The sequence below is a fragment of the Siphateles boraxobius genome, unplaced genomic scaffold, assembly GCF_051911475.1.
Source record: "Siphateles boraxobius isolate OS27281-9 unplaced genomic scaffold, OSU_SipBor_1 160, whole genome shotgun sequence".
Classification (NCBI taxonomy): domain Eukaryota; kingdom Metazoa; phylum Chordata; class Actinopteri; order Cypriniformes; family Leuciscidae; genus Siphateles; species Siphateles boraxobius.
This window is the reverse complement of record NW_027508767.1, coordinates 486,958-505,006: the sequence shown is the minus strand read 5'-3', so window position 1 is coordinate 505,006 and position 18,049 is coordinate 486,958. Positions and strand designations below refer to the sequence as shown.

The 18,049-nt window shown below is 38.2% G+C and overlaps 2 protein-coding genes across 5 annotated transcripts in view; one reads left to right on the top strand and one right to left on the bottom strand.

The window, feature by feature from the left end:
- Positions 1–4,540, bottom strand: part of ip6k1 (inositol hexakisphosphate kinase 1) — a 94,307-nt gene extending 89,767 nt beyond the window's left edge. The window contains exon 1 of one of the 3 annotated variants that reach the window (XM_077231972.1): positions 3,550–4,540. The gene's annotated coding sequence lies outside the window, so the exon portion shown is untranslated. The remainder of the gene's footprint in view (positions 1–3,549) is intronic. The other 2 variants (XM_077231969.1, XM_077231973.1) reach the window with 2 other exon arrangements.
- A 3,569-nt stretch (positions 4,541–8,109) lies between these two features.
- ccdc66 (coiled-coil domain containing 66) overlaps positions 8,110–18,049 on the top strand; it is a 44,473-nt gene continuing 34,533 nt past the window's right edge. Inside the window, exons 1-7 of one of the 2 annotated variants that reach the window (XM_077231964.1) lie at positions 8,110–8,212; positions 12,617–12,675; positions 14,084–14,124; positions 15,161–15,476; positions 15,559–15,676; positions 16,371–16,477; positions 17,050–17,150. In XM_077231964.1, the coding sequence (XP_077088079.1) occupies positions 8,202–8,212; positions 12,617–12,675; positions 14,084–14,124; positions 15,161–15,476; positions 15,559–15,676; positions 16,371–16,477; positions 17,050–17,150 (753 nt within the window). In that variant the 5' untranslated portion in view covers positions 8,110–8,201. The remainder of the gene's footprint in view (positions 8,213–12,616; positions 12,676–14,083; positions 14,125–15,160; positions 15,477–15,558; positions 15,677–16,370; positions 16,478–17,049; positions 17,151–18,049) is intronic. The other variant, XM_077231965.1, reaches the window with a different exon arrangement.

Sequence of the window (18,049 nt, the reverse complement as noted above, 5' to 3'; positions counted from 1 at the left end):
GAACTAGCAATTATCACATTTGATATAACAAGTAAAAATGATAATATTATATGAAATAAAATTATAATAAAATTCGAAGTTAAGAGTACAGTATAATGTACTGTTTTTATTTTTAAAACGCTGTGAAAAGTAAAAATTATCATCAAATATTCATCTTTGACCTGTCAAAGTTTCCTACAAGTCTCCACAGCATGGATGCATAGATTTATGGGCGTGGTAAGCAGAAGAAAAATGAATCTGCACATGCACCAGTAAGTAGCACATCTCGATGGGTAGCATGAATCGTCAGAACACCTGTTGTTGTTATATTATTAATTTACTACAAGTATGCTGCTAGTTCAGGCACACATTTATTTTCCTGTTGGTTCTTTTGCAATGTTAATAAAATATATTGTACGTTAATTCTTTATGGGTCATTACTTTGTACTTTTAAAGCAAAGTATTTATATTCACACACACACACACACACACACACACAAAAGATTCAGATAATCGATAATCGCTTTTGAATCGAATCGCAGGCCTCTGAATCGTAATCGAATCGAATCGTGAGGTGCCTAGAGATTCCCACCCCTATATATTATGCAATAATATGCCTCCTGACAGTTGTAGTGCTGCTGTGATATGGCAACTGACGATCGCACAGTTTGCATACCACATTTCCTTCATAGTTTGATCTACAGTCCAAAACTCGAAGGGCTTCCATATCAAACTCCTCAAGTTATTAGGGGTTATCACTCGTCTCTCATGTCGCACAGGTTGATCGCCGTTGTCCTCCATTTTTTTGGCAAAACACCAGCAGCAGCCGATTGAAGCCGATTGATGCCGACTGAAGCCAAATGAAACCGACTAAAACCGACTGAAGCCGATTGAAGCCGACTGAAGAAGCCGAATGAAGCCGATTGAAGAAGCCGACTAAAGCCGACTGAAGCCAAATGAAACTGACTGAAGCCGACTGAAGCCGATTAAAGCCGACGGAAGCCGACTGAAGCCGATTGAAGAAGCCGACTGAAGCCGACTGAAGAAGCCAACTGAAGCCAAATGAAACCGACTGAAGCCGACTGAAGCCGTCTGAAGCCGTCTGAAACCGACTGAAGCCAACCGAAGCCGACTGAAGCCGACTGAAGAAGCCGACTGAAGCCAATTGAAGCCGACGGAAGCCAACTGAAACCGACTGAAGCCGACTGAAGCCGACTGAAGCTGATTGAAGAAGCCGACTGAAGCCGATTGAAGCCGACTGAAGCCGATTGAAGCCGACTGAAGCCGACTGAAGCTGATTGAAGAAGCCGATTGAAGCCGACTGAAGCCGACTGAAGCTACTGCACTTTCAGAATTCTTTATTTTCTTTTTCTACTTGTTTGTGAGTTTTGTTAAATCTATCTTTTTTATTTGTTTAATTCATTTAAAATGAATAGTGTACATATTTGGTTAAAATCGATTCCCTATTTTCGTTTTCGAAACTTGTGTTGGTTGGTGTATCACTCTCCAAAACCTTCACTCTCTCTAACTGCTGAGAACATCACATCTGTCAAGAGGCAGCTGAAGGAGCACCTCTTCCAAAAGCACTTAATGACACACACACACACACACACACACACACACACACACACCTGCATTTCTTCTCCTCTCTAGCTGGTTTCCTGATCTAGTTGTCTAAAGATTGTTTAACGCTGCTCAAAGGCTGCATTAATGCATTTACACAGCAAAAACAGTGTAATTTGATACTAGAGGCTGAGGTGGGTCAAAGCAAGCATTATTTAGTCCGGCTTTTATCCGGCACTGCATCTTTACACTGTATTTTGAGCAGGCACAGACCAGCCTTAAATCGGCTGTGTAATAAACCTGGCATTGTGTACTACAACGATTGTTGACTCCTTGATAAATGCTTTGTTCTTATTTGTTCTTAGCTTTGGAGAAAAGCGTCTGCTAAATGCAAATCAGCATATTAGAAAGATATTTGAAGGATCATGTGACACTGAAGACTGGAGTAATGATGCTGAAAATTCAGCTTTGATCACCGGAATAAATTACAGTTTAATATATAAAATTACAGTTCTTTTCAATTGTGATAATATTTTACTGTATTATTTGAACAAATAGCCTAAATTCAGCCTTGGATGAGCAGATACTTTCAAAAACACTAACAAAAATATGAATTAGGGCATATTCCAATGTTTTGAATGGTCAAAACATTGGAATAGGCCTAATTCATATTTTTGCTATCATTCTGTATGCTGTACTGTGATAAAGTTTCTGTGAGATCCGATGGGATTTTAGTCATACTGCCGACCCTAACCAACACATCACCTACTGTACGTTTACATGCAAAGAAAAACTAAATAAAAAGAACAACTACTGTGAACATTATGCAAACATATCAGATGGCTTACATTTAAGTTCAGCTTTTATCTCTAATTAGACCAACAGAAAAAAGAAAGAAATTAGTTGAAAAGCTAAAAAAAAATAACTAAAATATAGAGTCTAAACATCAGCATGCTGGATGAAACCATCTAAAACTGTGAAATAAAAATACAAAGCTAACATAAGCTAACTATGCTAACATCTCTGCTGATGAAAACCACTGAAAATGAGCCACATAATGAAGTTTGTATTAAATAAACTAAACAGAAATTCCAGCAGACATTCCCAGCATCCCTCAGTGAAAAAAACTGCTCAGACAAGCCACATCTCGAGTTACAGGTGCTGGCCATGTCATGACCTGAAGGTTTAGAATTTTACACTCCACATATCAGATTTCTAGATATTTCACTGATTGGCTTGTATAGGATCAATAATGCAGGACCAATGATAGAAAATGGCTTGTTTCATCTGACGTGCTATTAACTGACCCACAGTAAGATCTCGATTTCTGAGCATCAGGTAAATATGCGGCTATTACGGAAGTTCCGTTTTAATAAAACTCAAATGTAACTGTCCCATATGAAATCATCAATCAATCACTGAAATGTCCTTGAAAGACTGCAAACCAGAAAAATTAAAAACAAACATCTCCAAGGCATTGCGCTCAAAATAATTAAATGCCATTAAACGGCAATTAAGTGTGTGTCGACCGTTAAAAAAGACCATCAAACAAATTCCAGCTCATGTGCATTTAACAACCTTATATTTTAGACAAGTTGACATAAAAACAGACACTGACACGCATAAACACACACGCAAAGTCACGTTTCTACTCCAATGTGAGGCTTATGTAAGGATCCATCTAGTGCTCATATGCCCATCATCAACATACTCATCTATTATAGACACAAGGATGAAGACATATAACAAAACGATATATATTTAAAAAGAATAGGCTATGTCCAAAAATAAACTCAATAACGTTGTATGTTATTATGCCAGTGACCTTTAACAAACATCATGTAATAACATCATCATACATGTGCTAATCACGCATTACATCCATATAAGTAATTTAACGTTAACGTTACCTAGCAGTTACTCAAAAATAGACAACTAGAATTATAAACCTATAAAAACAGATAATGACAGGAAACGAGCATAAGGTCATTATATTTATGTACATACCTGATGTCAATTCCACCTCAAGGAAAGGAAAGCCCTCTTCTTGTTTATACCTCTTCCTTCTTTTACAAGAATTGATATTTTCCTTATGAATACACGAGTAAATAAATAGGTAACGTAACGTTAAATGTTTTGGTTTAAAATCCTCCTGATGTCCTTCGTGTTAGCACCACGGCTAATATCCTCAGATGTGATCAACAAGACCGATTTATAATGATCTGACTACACTGTCCACTGACCATCTGTATTTCAAAACAACAAATACATGCCTGATAACAATGTTAGGATTTCAAATAGCTTCAGTTTTACTATTTTATCCGCTAAACCCTTTTTCACTCGTCTAGTGTGTGGATGCTAACGCTGATGCTAACACACACAAACAGAGCTCACAAACCTGTTAAAAAATTAAAAGTATTTTTTTAAATAATACTCAAAATAAGGAGCTGATAAACCATTAACTGGCTTATTTAGTTACGTTTAAATGCTAAATAAATTGCCAGATATGTATAGCGGTTATGATCTCATGTCGTCCGTGCAGCACTGATGGCTAATCCTTAGGAAATTAAATATTTCATCTAGCAAATAAAAAAACAAAAATATCGATTTGCCTCTTTAATCTTTATCATATCTTGCTTTATCTGTCACTTAAAAATAATTTATATAATCATATTTAAGGGACTCTGGCCTCTTTTTTCTATTCTATTATAATAAACCTCATCAAATAAAGGTGCAATATCGTTTTATAAACACTAATTAATACGACTATCTAGTGCGTTATTCGCACGTAAAGCCTTTTTCTAGCTCAAACACGCAGTAAGTGTGTGCAGCGCCTGAGAGACTGAAATAGCAGCACAAACTGACGGTCACACACTCTTACACTTACACACACACACACACACACACACACACACACACACACACACACACACACACACACACACACACACACACACACACACACACACTCCAGCAGCAGGATTATATACTGCCATCTACTGACACACAACTACCACACAACCACCTCTGGCCACCTTTAGTAGGGCCTATTGCCATCGTAAATATTAACACACACGTACGTTTACATATAGGCCTATACACGCACATTTTTTTATAGTAATAACAAAGATAAGTAAAACAACAGGGTGCTCTAGACTAGAGGCAAAAGTATGTGAAGTGGGGGAAGCAGGTCTCCTTAATATTTGTGTAATCAGTCCCTTTCACATGCTGTGCTGAGGTGTGTGTGACCCATTACATTGATATTTACTTATGAATAATGATGTAACTTTTATCCAGTGTTTTAATTCACACATTTTGGAGAGTCTGTTTAGAAGTGTGTTCAAACTTTTACAATTGATGTGCAACATTCTAATAATTGCCTAATTTGCACTTTTTCTCTATCTGACAGCAGATTGCTTATTGTTTGCAGAAGTGAAAGAAAGTTGTCTCAATCATTACGTTTTGTTTTTGCACTTTTAAGGGTAACACATGTGCTAAAGTTTAAACAACTCATCTTATTAAGTTACAATAACATTTTTGTCAGTTGACATGGTTTAGTCATAATACAGAAGGGAACAAACAGGTGAGTTATATAAAACAGGTTTTAATATGAGCAGAGGGTATGACAACAGCGGGAACCAGGAGATGTGAGTGGCTGGTGACTGTGTTGTGTTTCTGTGCTGGTGTTGTGTGTCTGTGCTGGTGTTGTGTGTCTGTGCAGATGGAGATGAGCTGAGATGACTGGCGTACTGGAACTGGACAAGAGATAGAGACTGGAGACTGGCGTGATGATCACAGGTGAGTATTCACAGGTAGGGATTCAGGTAGGGGCGCCTGTACGCCATAATAGCACAGACGAGACCAGACACTGAGGTGAGGCTGATGTGTGTATAGTGAGTGGTGATGAGGGAGTCAATAATCAGTGATTGGGAACGAGCGGATCGTAGTGATTGGGTGCTGGGATGGTGTGGCTGACTCTGTGACAGTACTGACCCGGCCTCTGCATCTGAGCGGGACAGTCAGGATGATCTTCTTGGAACTGGGTGAGTAGCGACGGATCCCGAGCGAGCCAGGAGTGTTCTTCTGGGCCGTACCCCTCCCGGTGGATCAGGCACCCGAGGCGGGAGTCGAGGATGGTATGACCCGGGACACCAGGTCCTCGTCTGCGACATCTAGAGGAGGAGGTACTCCGTCCACGGGAGGAGGACAGATGTTCAGTGTGAGAGAAGGTGTGAACTGAGCTGGACGATGACATCACTGTTTTCTCCAGAGCGGCTATATATATATATATATATATATATATATATATATATATATATATATATATAAATGAAATAAATTAATAACTTTTTTACAACAATATGAAACATCACTGAACTTACTTAAGCTGGACTGTGACGCTGTTTTCTTCTGGAAACAAACTTTGTTGCATTTTCCTTTTATCTCTTTAAAGTTGCTTTGAAACAATCTGTATTGTAAAAAGTGCTGTCATGCATTAAGATTTCAGTATCAGCTAGAGTGAGAGAAGATCAAAGACGTGCAATATTACGAAGATGGAAAAATAGTTTTTAACAACAAAAGAAATATGACAGGCAAAAGATATAGTTGAGATCAAGATACCAAGATTATGGACAGATGATGAAGACTCAACATGAACCCCATTAATATCAAAGGACAGGTCCATCATCAATATTTCAGTTCTGTTATTATTTAATTTAAGGAAGTTCAGGGATATCCAATGCTTGATGTCCCTGACACATGCAGTGAGTGAGTGAGTCAGGGATGGCCTATCAGAGCTGGTGGTGAAGTAAGTTTGAATGTCATCCACATAGCAATGAAATTGAAGTCAAGTCAAGTCAAGTCAAGTCATCCTCATTTATATAGCGCTTTTAACAATGTAGATTGTTTCAAAGCAGCTTTACAGAGATAAACATATAATTTAAGGTAACAGAGATTGGTTTGGTTTTATAGTGGCTCTTGAAAAATGTTTTTTCCAGCTAAAGTTAGTTTTGATTGATTCACTTCCATCTAAATGATAGTTTGTTATTAAATTAGGGGCCGCTAAGTCCATGCATATATATATATGTAAATGATGAACAGTAGTGGACTAAGAACCGAACCTTGAGGAACACCCTGTGAAAGTGGAGCCGTGGCAGATCTATATCCTTGTGATATAATACTTTCAATATAATAAATTACAACAAAATATCTAAATTACTTTTCAAAATAAGTAACACAATTTACTTTGCTTTTTCAAGAGTGTTGACTGACAGCTCTCTGTAAAAAACTTTTTCATTATTTGTCATCACAACTTTTATCTTTTGTCAAATCAACTTAACATGCTATTTTGAGTTTCTTTATTACACAAATCTCCATTGTATTAACAAAATGTGAAATTTCAATGAACTCAAAATTTTAAGGTAACCAGGTAACTGTTTTAAGTTATATAATGTATATACCGAGGCATTGTGTGTGAACATGATGGCTATTGTAGTTCTTAGACCAAATGTGAGCATTTACTCATCTCACTTGCACAAAAACAGATTAAGGATTACTCAAAAAATGCAAACTCAGAATATTACACAAACCTGCAATAATTAAATGTGTTAAATAACACAATACTTTATGTATTTAATCTTACTTTATCAACCAATGTCTTTGCGGCTGACCAATTCAACCATACTAATAATTAGAGCTGGAAATGGCTGAGGGGACTCGAGATGCAAAGAATTTATTCATTTATTTTTAGTATTTTTTACTTTCAATTACTTTTAAGATATATTTAAATATAAAATCTTCAAAAATCTATAATAACAATGAATATTTTTCCTCCAAACAACGTATTTAGACAGTAACATGAAAGGTCAATGAAATTGTGTGTGGCACAAAGACAGAATCTCTGCACAACACATGTGCATCTTAGCTCATCTAAATAAGATTTATTTATTTATTATTGAAAATAGCCTATTTGACAAAAATGTATAGGAACTATCTTTCAACTGTTTTACTGTGTTGATGAATAACAAATAACACTTGACATGAGCCCCCCCCAATCTAAATTTTAGATCAACATCTCAATTTGACTGTATGAGGTTTATAGTAATAAAAATAGCAGTGATATTAACTTACTGGTCACCATTAGCAGTTTACAAGTTAATTTAGTAGTAGTAGTAGTAGTAGTAGTAGTAGTAGTAGTAGTAACTTTATTTATATAGCACCTTTCACAGATATAATCACAAAGTGCTTTACATGTAGAAAAATAGCATATTTTCTTCATTTTCAGTTCATTTGAATATTCTCTTTTTTGTATCTGTACAATTATACTCCTTCTTGATGTCAAAATGATTTCATGCTTATCCTTTTAAGCTGCGTTTTTTTAAAAACAATTACTTATTTTCCAAAAATGATCCAGCACCTGTGAACAGTTCCGTGCACCTCCTGATGAGGCGCTGAAGCGCGTCCTGGTGTTTGCTGCCCTGCTGCTCTGCTTAGAAGAAGAAGAGTCTACCTCAGCCAATCAGAGGCGCGCGTACTGGTGTTTGCTGCCCTGCTGCTCCGCCTCAGCCAATCAGAGGAGCGCTTACTGGTCGTGAGCAGCAACGGACACGCTTTTTTGTTTGTTTAACGCACTGGCGTTAAAACATCGGGGGCTTAAAATAATGAATTTGGGGTGAGTGTGATCTTAATCTACGTCACATAATTTGATAGATTAATACACTGCTCTCTTTCACCATGTTATGCTGTAATTTGTCACCTTGAACATCTGCGTTTTGCGCTACTTTGCGGGTGATTAAAGGATACGATATTTTATGACATGCATGCAAAGAAATCGAGTAAATCTACTATAATCTTTTTATTTTACATCGACCTTTGCAATAAAGCACTGTCGCGGTAACAGGGAAACTTACACTGGTGTAGTATGATGGTTACAGTACAGACCAGAGCACTAATGTATTGCAGTAATCATGATAACGTTACTCAACACGGCACTGGTTAGAATGAGTGTGTTGTTCTCATGTCAGGTGTGTTGCTCTGTTTACAGGGATGGACTGTTGTTTGAGTGTTGTTCTCATGTCAGGTGTGTTGCTCTGTTTACAGGGATGGACTGTTGTTTGAGTGTTGTTCTCATGTCAGGTGTGTTGCTCTGTTTACAGGGATAGACTGTTGTTTGAGTGTTGTTCTCATGTCAGGTGTGTTGCTCTGTTTGCAGGGATGGACTGTTGTTTGAGTGTTGTTCTCATGTCAGGTGTGTTGCTCTGTTTACAGGGATAGACTGTTGTTTGAGTGTTGTTCTCATGTCAGGTGTGTTGCTCTGTTTACAGGGATGGACTGTTGTTTGAGTGTTGTTCTCATGTCAGGTGTGTTGCTCTGTTTGCAGGGATGGACTGTTGTTTGAGTGTTGTTCTCATGTCAGGTGTGTTGCTCTGTTTACAGGGATGGACTGTTGTTTGAGTGTTGTTCTCATGTCAGGTGTGTTGCTCTGTTTACAGGGATGGACTGTTGTTTGAGTGTTGTTCTCATGTCAGGTGTGTTGCTCTGTTTACAGGGATGGACTGTTGTTTGAGTGTTGTTCTCATGTCAGGTGTGTTGCTCTGTTTACAGGGATGGACTGTTGTTTGAGTGTTGTTCTCATGTCAGGTGTGTTGCTCTGTTTACAGGGATGGACTGTTGTTTGAGTGTTGTTCTCATGTCAGGTGTGTTGCTCTGTTTGCAGGGATGGACTGTTGTTTGAGTGTTGTTCTCATGTCAGGTGTGTTGCTCTGTTTACAGGAATGGACTGTTGTTTGAGTGTTGTTCTCATGTCAGGTGTGTTGCTCTGTTTACAGGGATGGACTGTTGTTTGAGTGTTGTTCTCATGTCAGGTGTGTTGCTCTGTTTACAGGGATGGACTGTTGTTTGAGTGTTGTTCTCATGTCAGGTGTGTTGCTCTGTTTACAGGGATGGACTGTTGTTTGAGTGTTGTTCTCATGTCAGGTGTGTTGCTCTGTTTGCAGGGATGGACTGTTGTTTGAGTGTTGTTCTCATGTCAGGTGTGTTGCTCTGTTTACAGGGATAGACTGTTGTTTGAGTGTTGTTCTCATGTCAGGTGTGTTGCTCTGTTTACAGGGATGGACTGTTGTTTGAGTGTTGTTCTCATGTCAGGTGTGTTGCTCTGTTTACAGGGATGGACTGTTGTTTGAGTGTTGTTCTCATGTCAGGTGTGTTGCTCTGTTTGCAGGGATGGACTGTTGTTTGAGTGTTGTTCTCATGTCAGGTGTGTTGCTCTGTTTACAGGGATAGACTGTTGTTTGAGTGTTGTTCTCATGTCAGGTGTGTTGCTCTGTTTACAGGGATGGACTGTTGTTTGAGTGTTGTTCTCATGTCAGGTGTGTTGCTCTGTTTACAGGGATGGACTGTTGTTTGAGTGTTATTCTCATGTCAGGTGTGTTGCTCTGTTTACAGGGATAGACTGTTGTTTGAGTGTTGTTCTCATGTCAGGTGTGTTGCTCTGTTTACAGGGATGGACTGTTGTTTGAGTGTTGTTCTCATGTCAGGTGTGTTGCTCTGTTTACAGGGATGGACTGTTGTTTGAGTGTTGTTCTCATGTCAGGTGTGTTGCTCTGTTTACAGGGATAGACTGTTGTTTGAGTGTTGTTCTCATGTCAGGTGTGTTGCTCTGTTTACAGGGATGGACTGTTGTTTGAGTGTTGTTCTCATGTCAGGTGTGTTGCTCTGTTTACAGGGATGGACTGTTGTTTGAGTGTTGTTCTCATGTCAGGTGTGTTGCTCTGTTTACAGGGATGGACTGTTGTTTGAGTGTTGTTCTCATGTCAGGTGTGTTGCTCTGTTTACAGGGATGGACTGTTGTTTGAGTGTTGTTCTCATGTCAGGTGTGTTGCTCTGTTTACAGGGATGGACTGTTGTTTGAGTGTTGTTCTCATGTCAGGTGTGTTGCTCTGTTTGCAGGGATGGACTGTTGTTTGAGTGTTATTCTCATGTCAGGTGTGTTGCTCTGTTTACAGGGATGGACTGTTGTTTGAGTGTTGTTCTCATGTCAGGTGTGTTGCTCTGTTTGCAGGGATGGACTGTTGGTTGAGTGTTGTTCTCATGTCAGGTGTGTTGCTCTGTTTACAGGGATGGACTGTTGTTTGAGTGTTGTTCTCATGTCAGGTGTGTTGCTCTGTTTACAGGGATGGACTGTTGGTTGAGTGTTATTCTCATGTCAGGTGTTTTGCTCTGTTTACAGGGATGGACTGTTGGTTGAGTGTTATTCTCATGTCAGGTGTGTTGCTCTGTTTACAGGGATGGACTGTTGTTTGAGTGTTGTTCTCATGTCAGTTGTGTTGCTCTGTGTGCAGGGATGGACTGTTGTTTGAGTGTTATTCTCATGTCAGGTGTGTTGCTCTGTTTGCAGGGATGGACTGTTGGTTGAGTGTTATTCTCATGTCAGGTGTGTTGCTCTGTTTACAGGGATGGACTGTTGTTTGAGTGTTGTTCTCATGTCAGGTGTGTTGCTCTGTTTGCAGGGATGGACTGTTGTTTGAGTGTTGTTCTCATGTCAGGTGTGTTGCTCTGTTTGCAGGGATGGACTGTTGTTTGAGTGTTATTCTCATGTCAGGTGTGTTGCTCTGTTTACAGGGATGGACTGTTGTTTGAGTGTTGTTCTCATGTCAGGTGTGTTGCTCTGTTTACAGGGATGGACTGTTGTTTGAGTGTTGTTCTCATGTCAGGTGTGTTGCTCTGTTTACAGGAATGGACTGTTGTTTGAGTGTTGTTCTCATGTCAGGTGTGTTGCTCTGTTTACAGGGATGGACTGTTGTTTGAGTGTTGTTCTCATGTCAGGTGTGTTGCTCTGTTTGCAGGGATGGACTGTTGTTTGAGTGTTATTCTCATGTCAGGTGTGTTGCTCTGTTTACAGGAATGGACTGTTGTTTGAGTGTTGTTCTCATGTCAGGTGTGTTGCTCTGTTTACAGGAATGGACTGTTGTTTGAGTGTTGTTCTCATGTCAGGTGTGTTGCTCTGTTTGCAGGGATGGACTGTTGTTTGAGTGTTGTTCTCATGTCAGGTGTGTTGCTCTGTTTACAGGGATGGACTGTTGTTTGAGTGTTGTTCTCATGTCAGGTGTGTTGCTCTGTTTACAGGGATGGACTGTTGTTTGAGTGTTGTTCTCATGTCAGGTGTGTTGCTCTGTTTACAGGGATGGACTGTTGTTTGAGTGTTGTTCTCATGTCAGGTGTGTTGCTCTGTTTACAGGAATGGACTGTTGTTTGAGTGTTGTTCTCATGTCAGGTGTGTTGCTCTGTTTACAGGGATAGACTGTTGTTTGAGTGTTATTCTCATGTCAGGTGTGTTGCTCTGTTTACAGGGATAGACTGTTGTTTGAGTGTTGTTCTCATGTCAGGTGTGTTGCTCTGTTTACAGGGATGGACTGTTGTTTGAGTGTTGTTCTCATGTCAGGTGTGTTGCTCTGTTTACAGGGATGGACTGTTGTTTGAGTGTTATTCTCATGTCAGGTGTGTTGCTCTGTTTACAGGGATGGACTGTTGTTTGAGTGTTGTTCTCATGTCAGGTGTGTTGCTCTGTTTACAGGGATGGACTGTTGTTTGAGTGTTATTCTCATGTCAGGTGTGTTGCTCTGTTTACAGGGATGGACTGTTGTTTGAGTGTTGTTCTCATGTCAGGTGTGTTGCTCTGTTTACAGGGATGGACTGTTGTTTGAGTGTTGTTCTCATGTCAGGTGTGTTGCTCTGTTTACAGGAATGGACTGTTGTTTGAGTGTTGTTCTCATGTCAGGTGTGTTGCTCTGTTTACAGGGATAGACTGTTGTTTGAGTGTTGTTCTCATGTCAGGTGTGTTGCTCTGTTTGCAGGGATGGACTGTTGTTTGAGTGTTGTTCTCATGTCAGGTGTGTTGCTCTGTTTGCAGGGATGGACTGTTGTTTGAGTGTTGTTCTCATGTCAGGTGTGTTGCTCTGTTTGCAGGAATGGACTGTTGTTTGAGTGTTGTTCTCATGTCAGATGTGTTGCTCTGTTTGCAGGGATGGACTGTTGTTTGAGTGTTGTTCTCATGTCAGGTGTGTTGCTCTGTTTGCAGGGATGGACTGTTGTTCGAGTTGGAGAATGGCAAGCCCAGGCTTGTGTTGGCTAAGTGTGGTAAGAACACGATCTTAATCACTTCATTGTCCTTGAATGTAATCCAGTAACTTTGATCCAGTACATCAACATCCAGTTTCACACTGTGTAACATATATGTTCACAATAATGTGTTTTCTTACTTCAGTAGGGGCGGCCGATACTGCAAATATATAATATCATGATTGTTTACAGACAGGATTATGATCCACCATCTTATCTCAGTTTATTCATGTTGGTTTTTAAGACTGTTTTGCAGTTAGTGAGCAGTGTAGCCAAACTAATGTCCCTATTTAATAACAATATAGCCCTACATGATAACAAAACATACATGAATAAAGGCCAAACTAGGGGTGGATGATATGGACAAAATCTTATTTTTTCTCGTTATGTTTATATTTGTTAATTATTTCATTACTTTTATATTAAAAAAAGGAAGAAAGACACAATTTCCAGACAATATAAGAAAGATACTACAGAAATAAACTTCTGGCACAGTAGGTCAATTAAAAGAAAGTAAATAATTAATGAAAAATAAAACACAGAATAGTCTTCACTGTATTAAATATACATTGTGATTGATAAACATTGATTCTTATTTGAAAATACAAAAGTGATTCAGTCAAGATCAGTAAGTGATTCTCTCTGTGTTTTGTTGGATTAACATTAAAGGATTAGTTCACTTCAGAATTAAAAAATTCAAAACCGTTTCAAAATCTTGGAATTTTTTCCTCAAAAAACTTCATTTATTTTCGACTGAAGAAAGAAAGACATGAACATCTTGGATGACATGGGGAGAGTAAATTATCAGTAATTTTTAATTCGGTAGTGAACTACTTTAATAACACAAACATCAGCCGGTATATATTAGTCTGCTGTCATTTTAAGATGAATCCAGGGATCTGTTATCCTGAAACCCATCCGATGTTCACTGAAGACATCACCCACTGTGTCTGTGTGAAGCTTTAATGTGTACTGTAGCACAATATTAATTATCTCTGTAGCACAATATTAATGATCTCTCTGTGAAGGCAGATCGTGGAGACATTTTAATGAATCACAAATCTAATATTGTCATATTGCCTATTTAAAAGTGTGTACTTTCCTGTCACCAGGGAAGCATTTGCTCTCAAATTCGTACTAGTCACCATATGAGGATTAAGTGTCAGGACTGTTTCTTGTTGTTAATTGTTCATAATTTGGATATTTTGATGTATGTATATGATGACTCCTCTCCTGTGGCCTCATGGGATAGTAAAGTTCAGAAGGAAGGAGTGCTCTTCAGTTCATCAGGCTGTTTTCCACCGAGTGTTTGTGCTTTATGAGCTCTGCATATCACCACTAATTATTTGACATTCTGCGTTTAGCATAGCGTTTAGTAGTTGTGAAACGGCATATTCAAACGGTCTGTATTTCTTATCTTATACAGGAGCTGAATCCAGATCCAATAATAAGAAGAGCATTTGTCGGGTAAGTTAACTTCCATTTGTGCAAGAACAAAAAAATAAAATAAGTAAGTGTTTTAACATCCAAATTCTAGAGCTTATCAAGCATGAATGTTGTTTTGAACTCATTGTTACTTGCAGTGTTGGGGAAAATTGTGTTACAATATTGCGTTACTTCCTAAAAAAGTAACTAATTGCGTTACTTAGTTTTTAATGGTTTAAAAACTGTGTCAATAGTTTTTACATTATATATGGATTTATGCATTACTTTTTCGCACCTGGCCTATTTTTGGTAATGTAGGGATGTTGTGATAATTGCTGAAGCTTTTATCATGGTATACGGTATTATCACGATATTGAAATAAGTGGCAAAAAAATTGTTTTCAAGCTATAACATGTTTAATAACTTTTTTTCTGATAACAAAAATAACTCTAAACATATAAATATACTAAAGCAATACACAAAAATGTATAAAGATCAAACAGATTAAAGTGCTTAAAGATTAAAAAGTTATATAGAACAATAGGCAACACAATATGGTCCCATTAGTTTATTAATTTAATTAATACAATAAATAAATGCTTTTGATTATAGTATTTATTAAATGTTGAAAATAAATTAACAACATGATTCATGTGTTGATGATGTGAATTGTGATGTCATTTTAGTATGGATGAATTGATTCATAGCAGCAAATACATTGTTTAATAAAGTGAGTTTAAATACATAAAGTATTGTGTTATTTAACATATTTGATTATTGCAGATTTGCATAATATTCTGAGCTTGCATTTCACTGTTTTTATTAATTTTGAGGAATACTGAATCTGTGAGATGAGTAAATTCTCACATCTAGTCTAGCGTCATGTTCACACACGGCATACACAACACCTCTGCACTTAATCACGATTTCTCTCAATAACTCAATATTCTTTTTGTAAATTCAGAAGTGATGCGTTACTTTACTTGCCTAAGTAATCTGATTACGTAGCTTATGTTAATTATAATATGTTACCCCCAACACTAGTTACTTTTGTGTGATCTGTATCCGTTGTGTTCAGATTCCTCCGAGGAAAAACCCCCAGAAGATCATCAACTCAAAACAAGGTCCTCCTCAACCGGGCAAAGGCGAACAGGACAGAAAGAGCAGAGGCGCAGCGGCTGTTAGTTCTGTAGGGCAGAACGTCCCACACGGAACAAGGGGGACCAACGCCAGGGTCCAGTCGGAGAGCGACAGGACTGATCCCAGCTCAGGCACACAGCAGAGAGAGAGCGTTGTGTGTTTGACACAGGAGCAGTTTCAGCAGATACTGAGCACCATCAACAGCTCGAACACTGCAAGTGCACAGCATGAGCCCAACACACACACACACACAGGTGACCAGTACAGTATGACCAATATACATGTCAATCACTTCATCCATAACATTCTTCAGCTCAACATTTATTTTCTTGTCAGCAGAAACTGTTGCCAGCTCAGAGGAAAACTGTCATGGAACGAGAGAAGCAGCAGAAGAATTCATCCCGGATGCACATCCTTATAAACACAGAGTTTCACATGGAAAGACAGACGGAGAGTAAGACAAGTTACTTCTGATGAGGGGAATCTTTTTAAATGTGCTTAGTTGTAATAGTAATAATGAAAGAATGAAAGGACATCTTACGAAAATCTAGTAGTTTTTTAAGGCCGTGTTATACTCACTGCAAAGCTCATTTTCATTCTTCACTTTGGGGTAAAAAGAAGCTGGAAATGGCTATTGAGTGATGTACTGTCTGTGAACAAGCCGACGCCGTCCACACGCTGAGAGCCATGTTTCCATGAAAATGGAAAAATGTCCTGCGCTTTCCTCTCAATTTGCTTTCAATTAGAATTACAACCTAAATATCTGCCATATAGCAGCTCTCCGGTGTTTCATGTGTTCACTCGTGTCTCGATGGACTGAACAGAAGAAATGAACCAGAGAAGATTTACCGCGTAAAAGAAGGCGGAGCCTCAGAGCCACACCCACCTACACATCATCACCACGAAAGAAACAGAAACTTGGACTCCAGAAACAAACTTCGATTGGCCTGATTTAGTTCAAAATGGCGTCACAGCAGTTTGATCAGAAGTATATCAGGGCCTTTAGTGAAATATGACCAGTGCATGAAATATGTGAAATATGGCATGCTTTTGATTCTAGGTTTGGTGAGATTCATTCATTGAGGTAATTGATGAAAAGTTTTTGACCATGATAAACATTTATTTTGTTCTGTTTTGTTTTGATGCAGGCTTCTATCAGATGGGCAGCAGTCAGGGTTTTTCAGCACATTTGGAGAAAGGGAAAGAGGGAGAGAAAAACTGGAAGCCAGAAAAGCTCAATGGAGGAGAGAGCTGGGTAATGTTATGCAATCAGACACTATGAGTACCAAGAGTTAAAATATGAATGAGGGTGGCATAGAAAGTCTAGGAATATGATGGACACATTCATTTAATTAAATTGACCTTAATGTAATGAACCCAATCTCATGAGAAAACAACAATCTTAATAACTGGTGATTTTGTATGTATTTGTACGATGTGACTTCATTGCATCATTACTAATTCAGTAATGGATGATCTTTACAACAGAACTGAATCAACACTGGACTGACTTCAGCTGAACAACATCCGAAATACATAATTTTCCTGTTATCTCTGTAAAGCTGCTTTGAAACAATCTGTATTGTATAAAGCACTATTTAAATAAGGTTGACTTGACTTGAGTTGATATGTACAGAAACAAGGTTTTTAGAGAGAAAGAAGCGCAAACATGAAGGCCCAACCCTAAAGATAACCATCAGTAAGCAAATCATGCAAATTAGATTGTACAAATTCATTCAAAACGTAAAACCGTTATGAATTGCGACGAGAGTGTGTGTTGAATTAGCGGTGTTGAAATGTGTGGCTGATCAGTTTGTCACTTTGCAGATGAGCAGATGGCTCTAAAGAGGCAGCAAAAAGCCAGTCTCACAGAAATGAAGGCTCATGACGAATCATCTGGTGTGAGACTGAAACACCCGCCGGACACAGTGAGTAAACAGTATATACTCTGCATCTCATAAAACATGTTGCCATTACTTGCCATTTCTGTGTCATGGTGGTCAAGGTTTACACTGATGTGAATATGTAATCTGCTACACTAATGGTTTGAGTTTGCAGTTGTAAATCGTTCATAACCATACATACTGTCAAACATGCAGATTCTGCTATGCCTTCAGGGCTATAGAAATAGAAATGTAATTCAGATTTTCAGTTAAATATTAGGGTAAAATAATATGAACAAAACACAATATGAGCAATCCATGTTATTTGTTGGTGTAACAAATAATCAAAATCAAGTATACTGCACTGTTATAATGTTTATGGAGAACAAACCTGACTGTTAATAAAAATGCATTTCATTTGAAATTAAAGAGCATTATAAAGTCATTATTAAGTCATTATAAAAACATTATAAAGATTTAACCTAAACTCTCAGACCAGTTCCAGTGTTTATTTTTACAGTTTCTTTTGTCAAGTCATCTTTATTTATATATTTTATATTTTACAATGCAGATTGTGTCAAAGCAGGTTTACAGTGATGGCAGGAAAAAAATAATGCAACAAAATTTATTCCTGCTGTACAGCAGATCTAGAAGAAAATAGTGTCACAGTCCAGCTTAAGTAAGTTCAGTGATGGTTAATTTCTGGTGTAAAAAAGTTATTAATTTAGTTCATTTATATATATACATACATATACATCATCCTGCTCAGTTCTCATATAATGGTGTCAATGCATTCAGATCAATAATATTGTTGAATATTAAGGGTTTTAGACTTTTTGTCCTTATAATTTACATATTCTGACTAGTGTGTAACATAGTTCAAGTTCAATAATCTGGCAGGGGTGTAAGAACACCGGCTTGTAGATGTTTCCCGATCCCGTCCC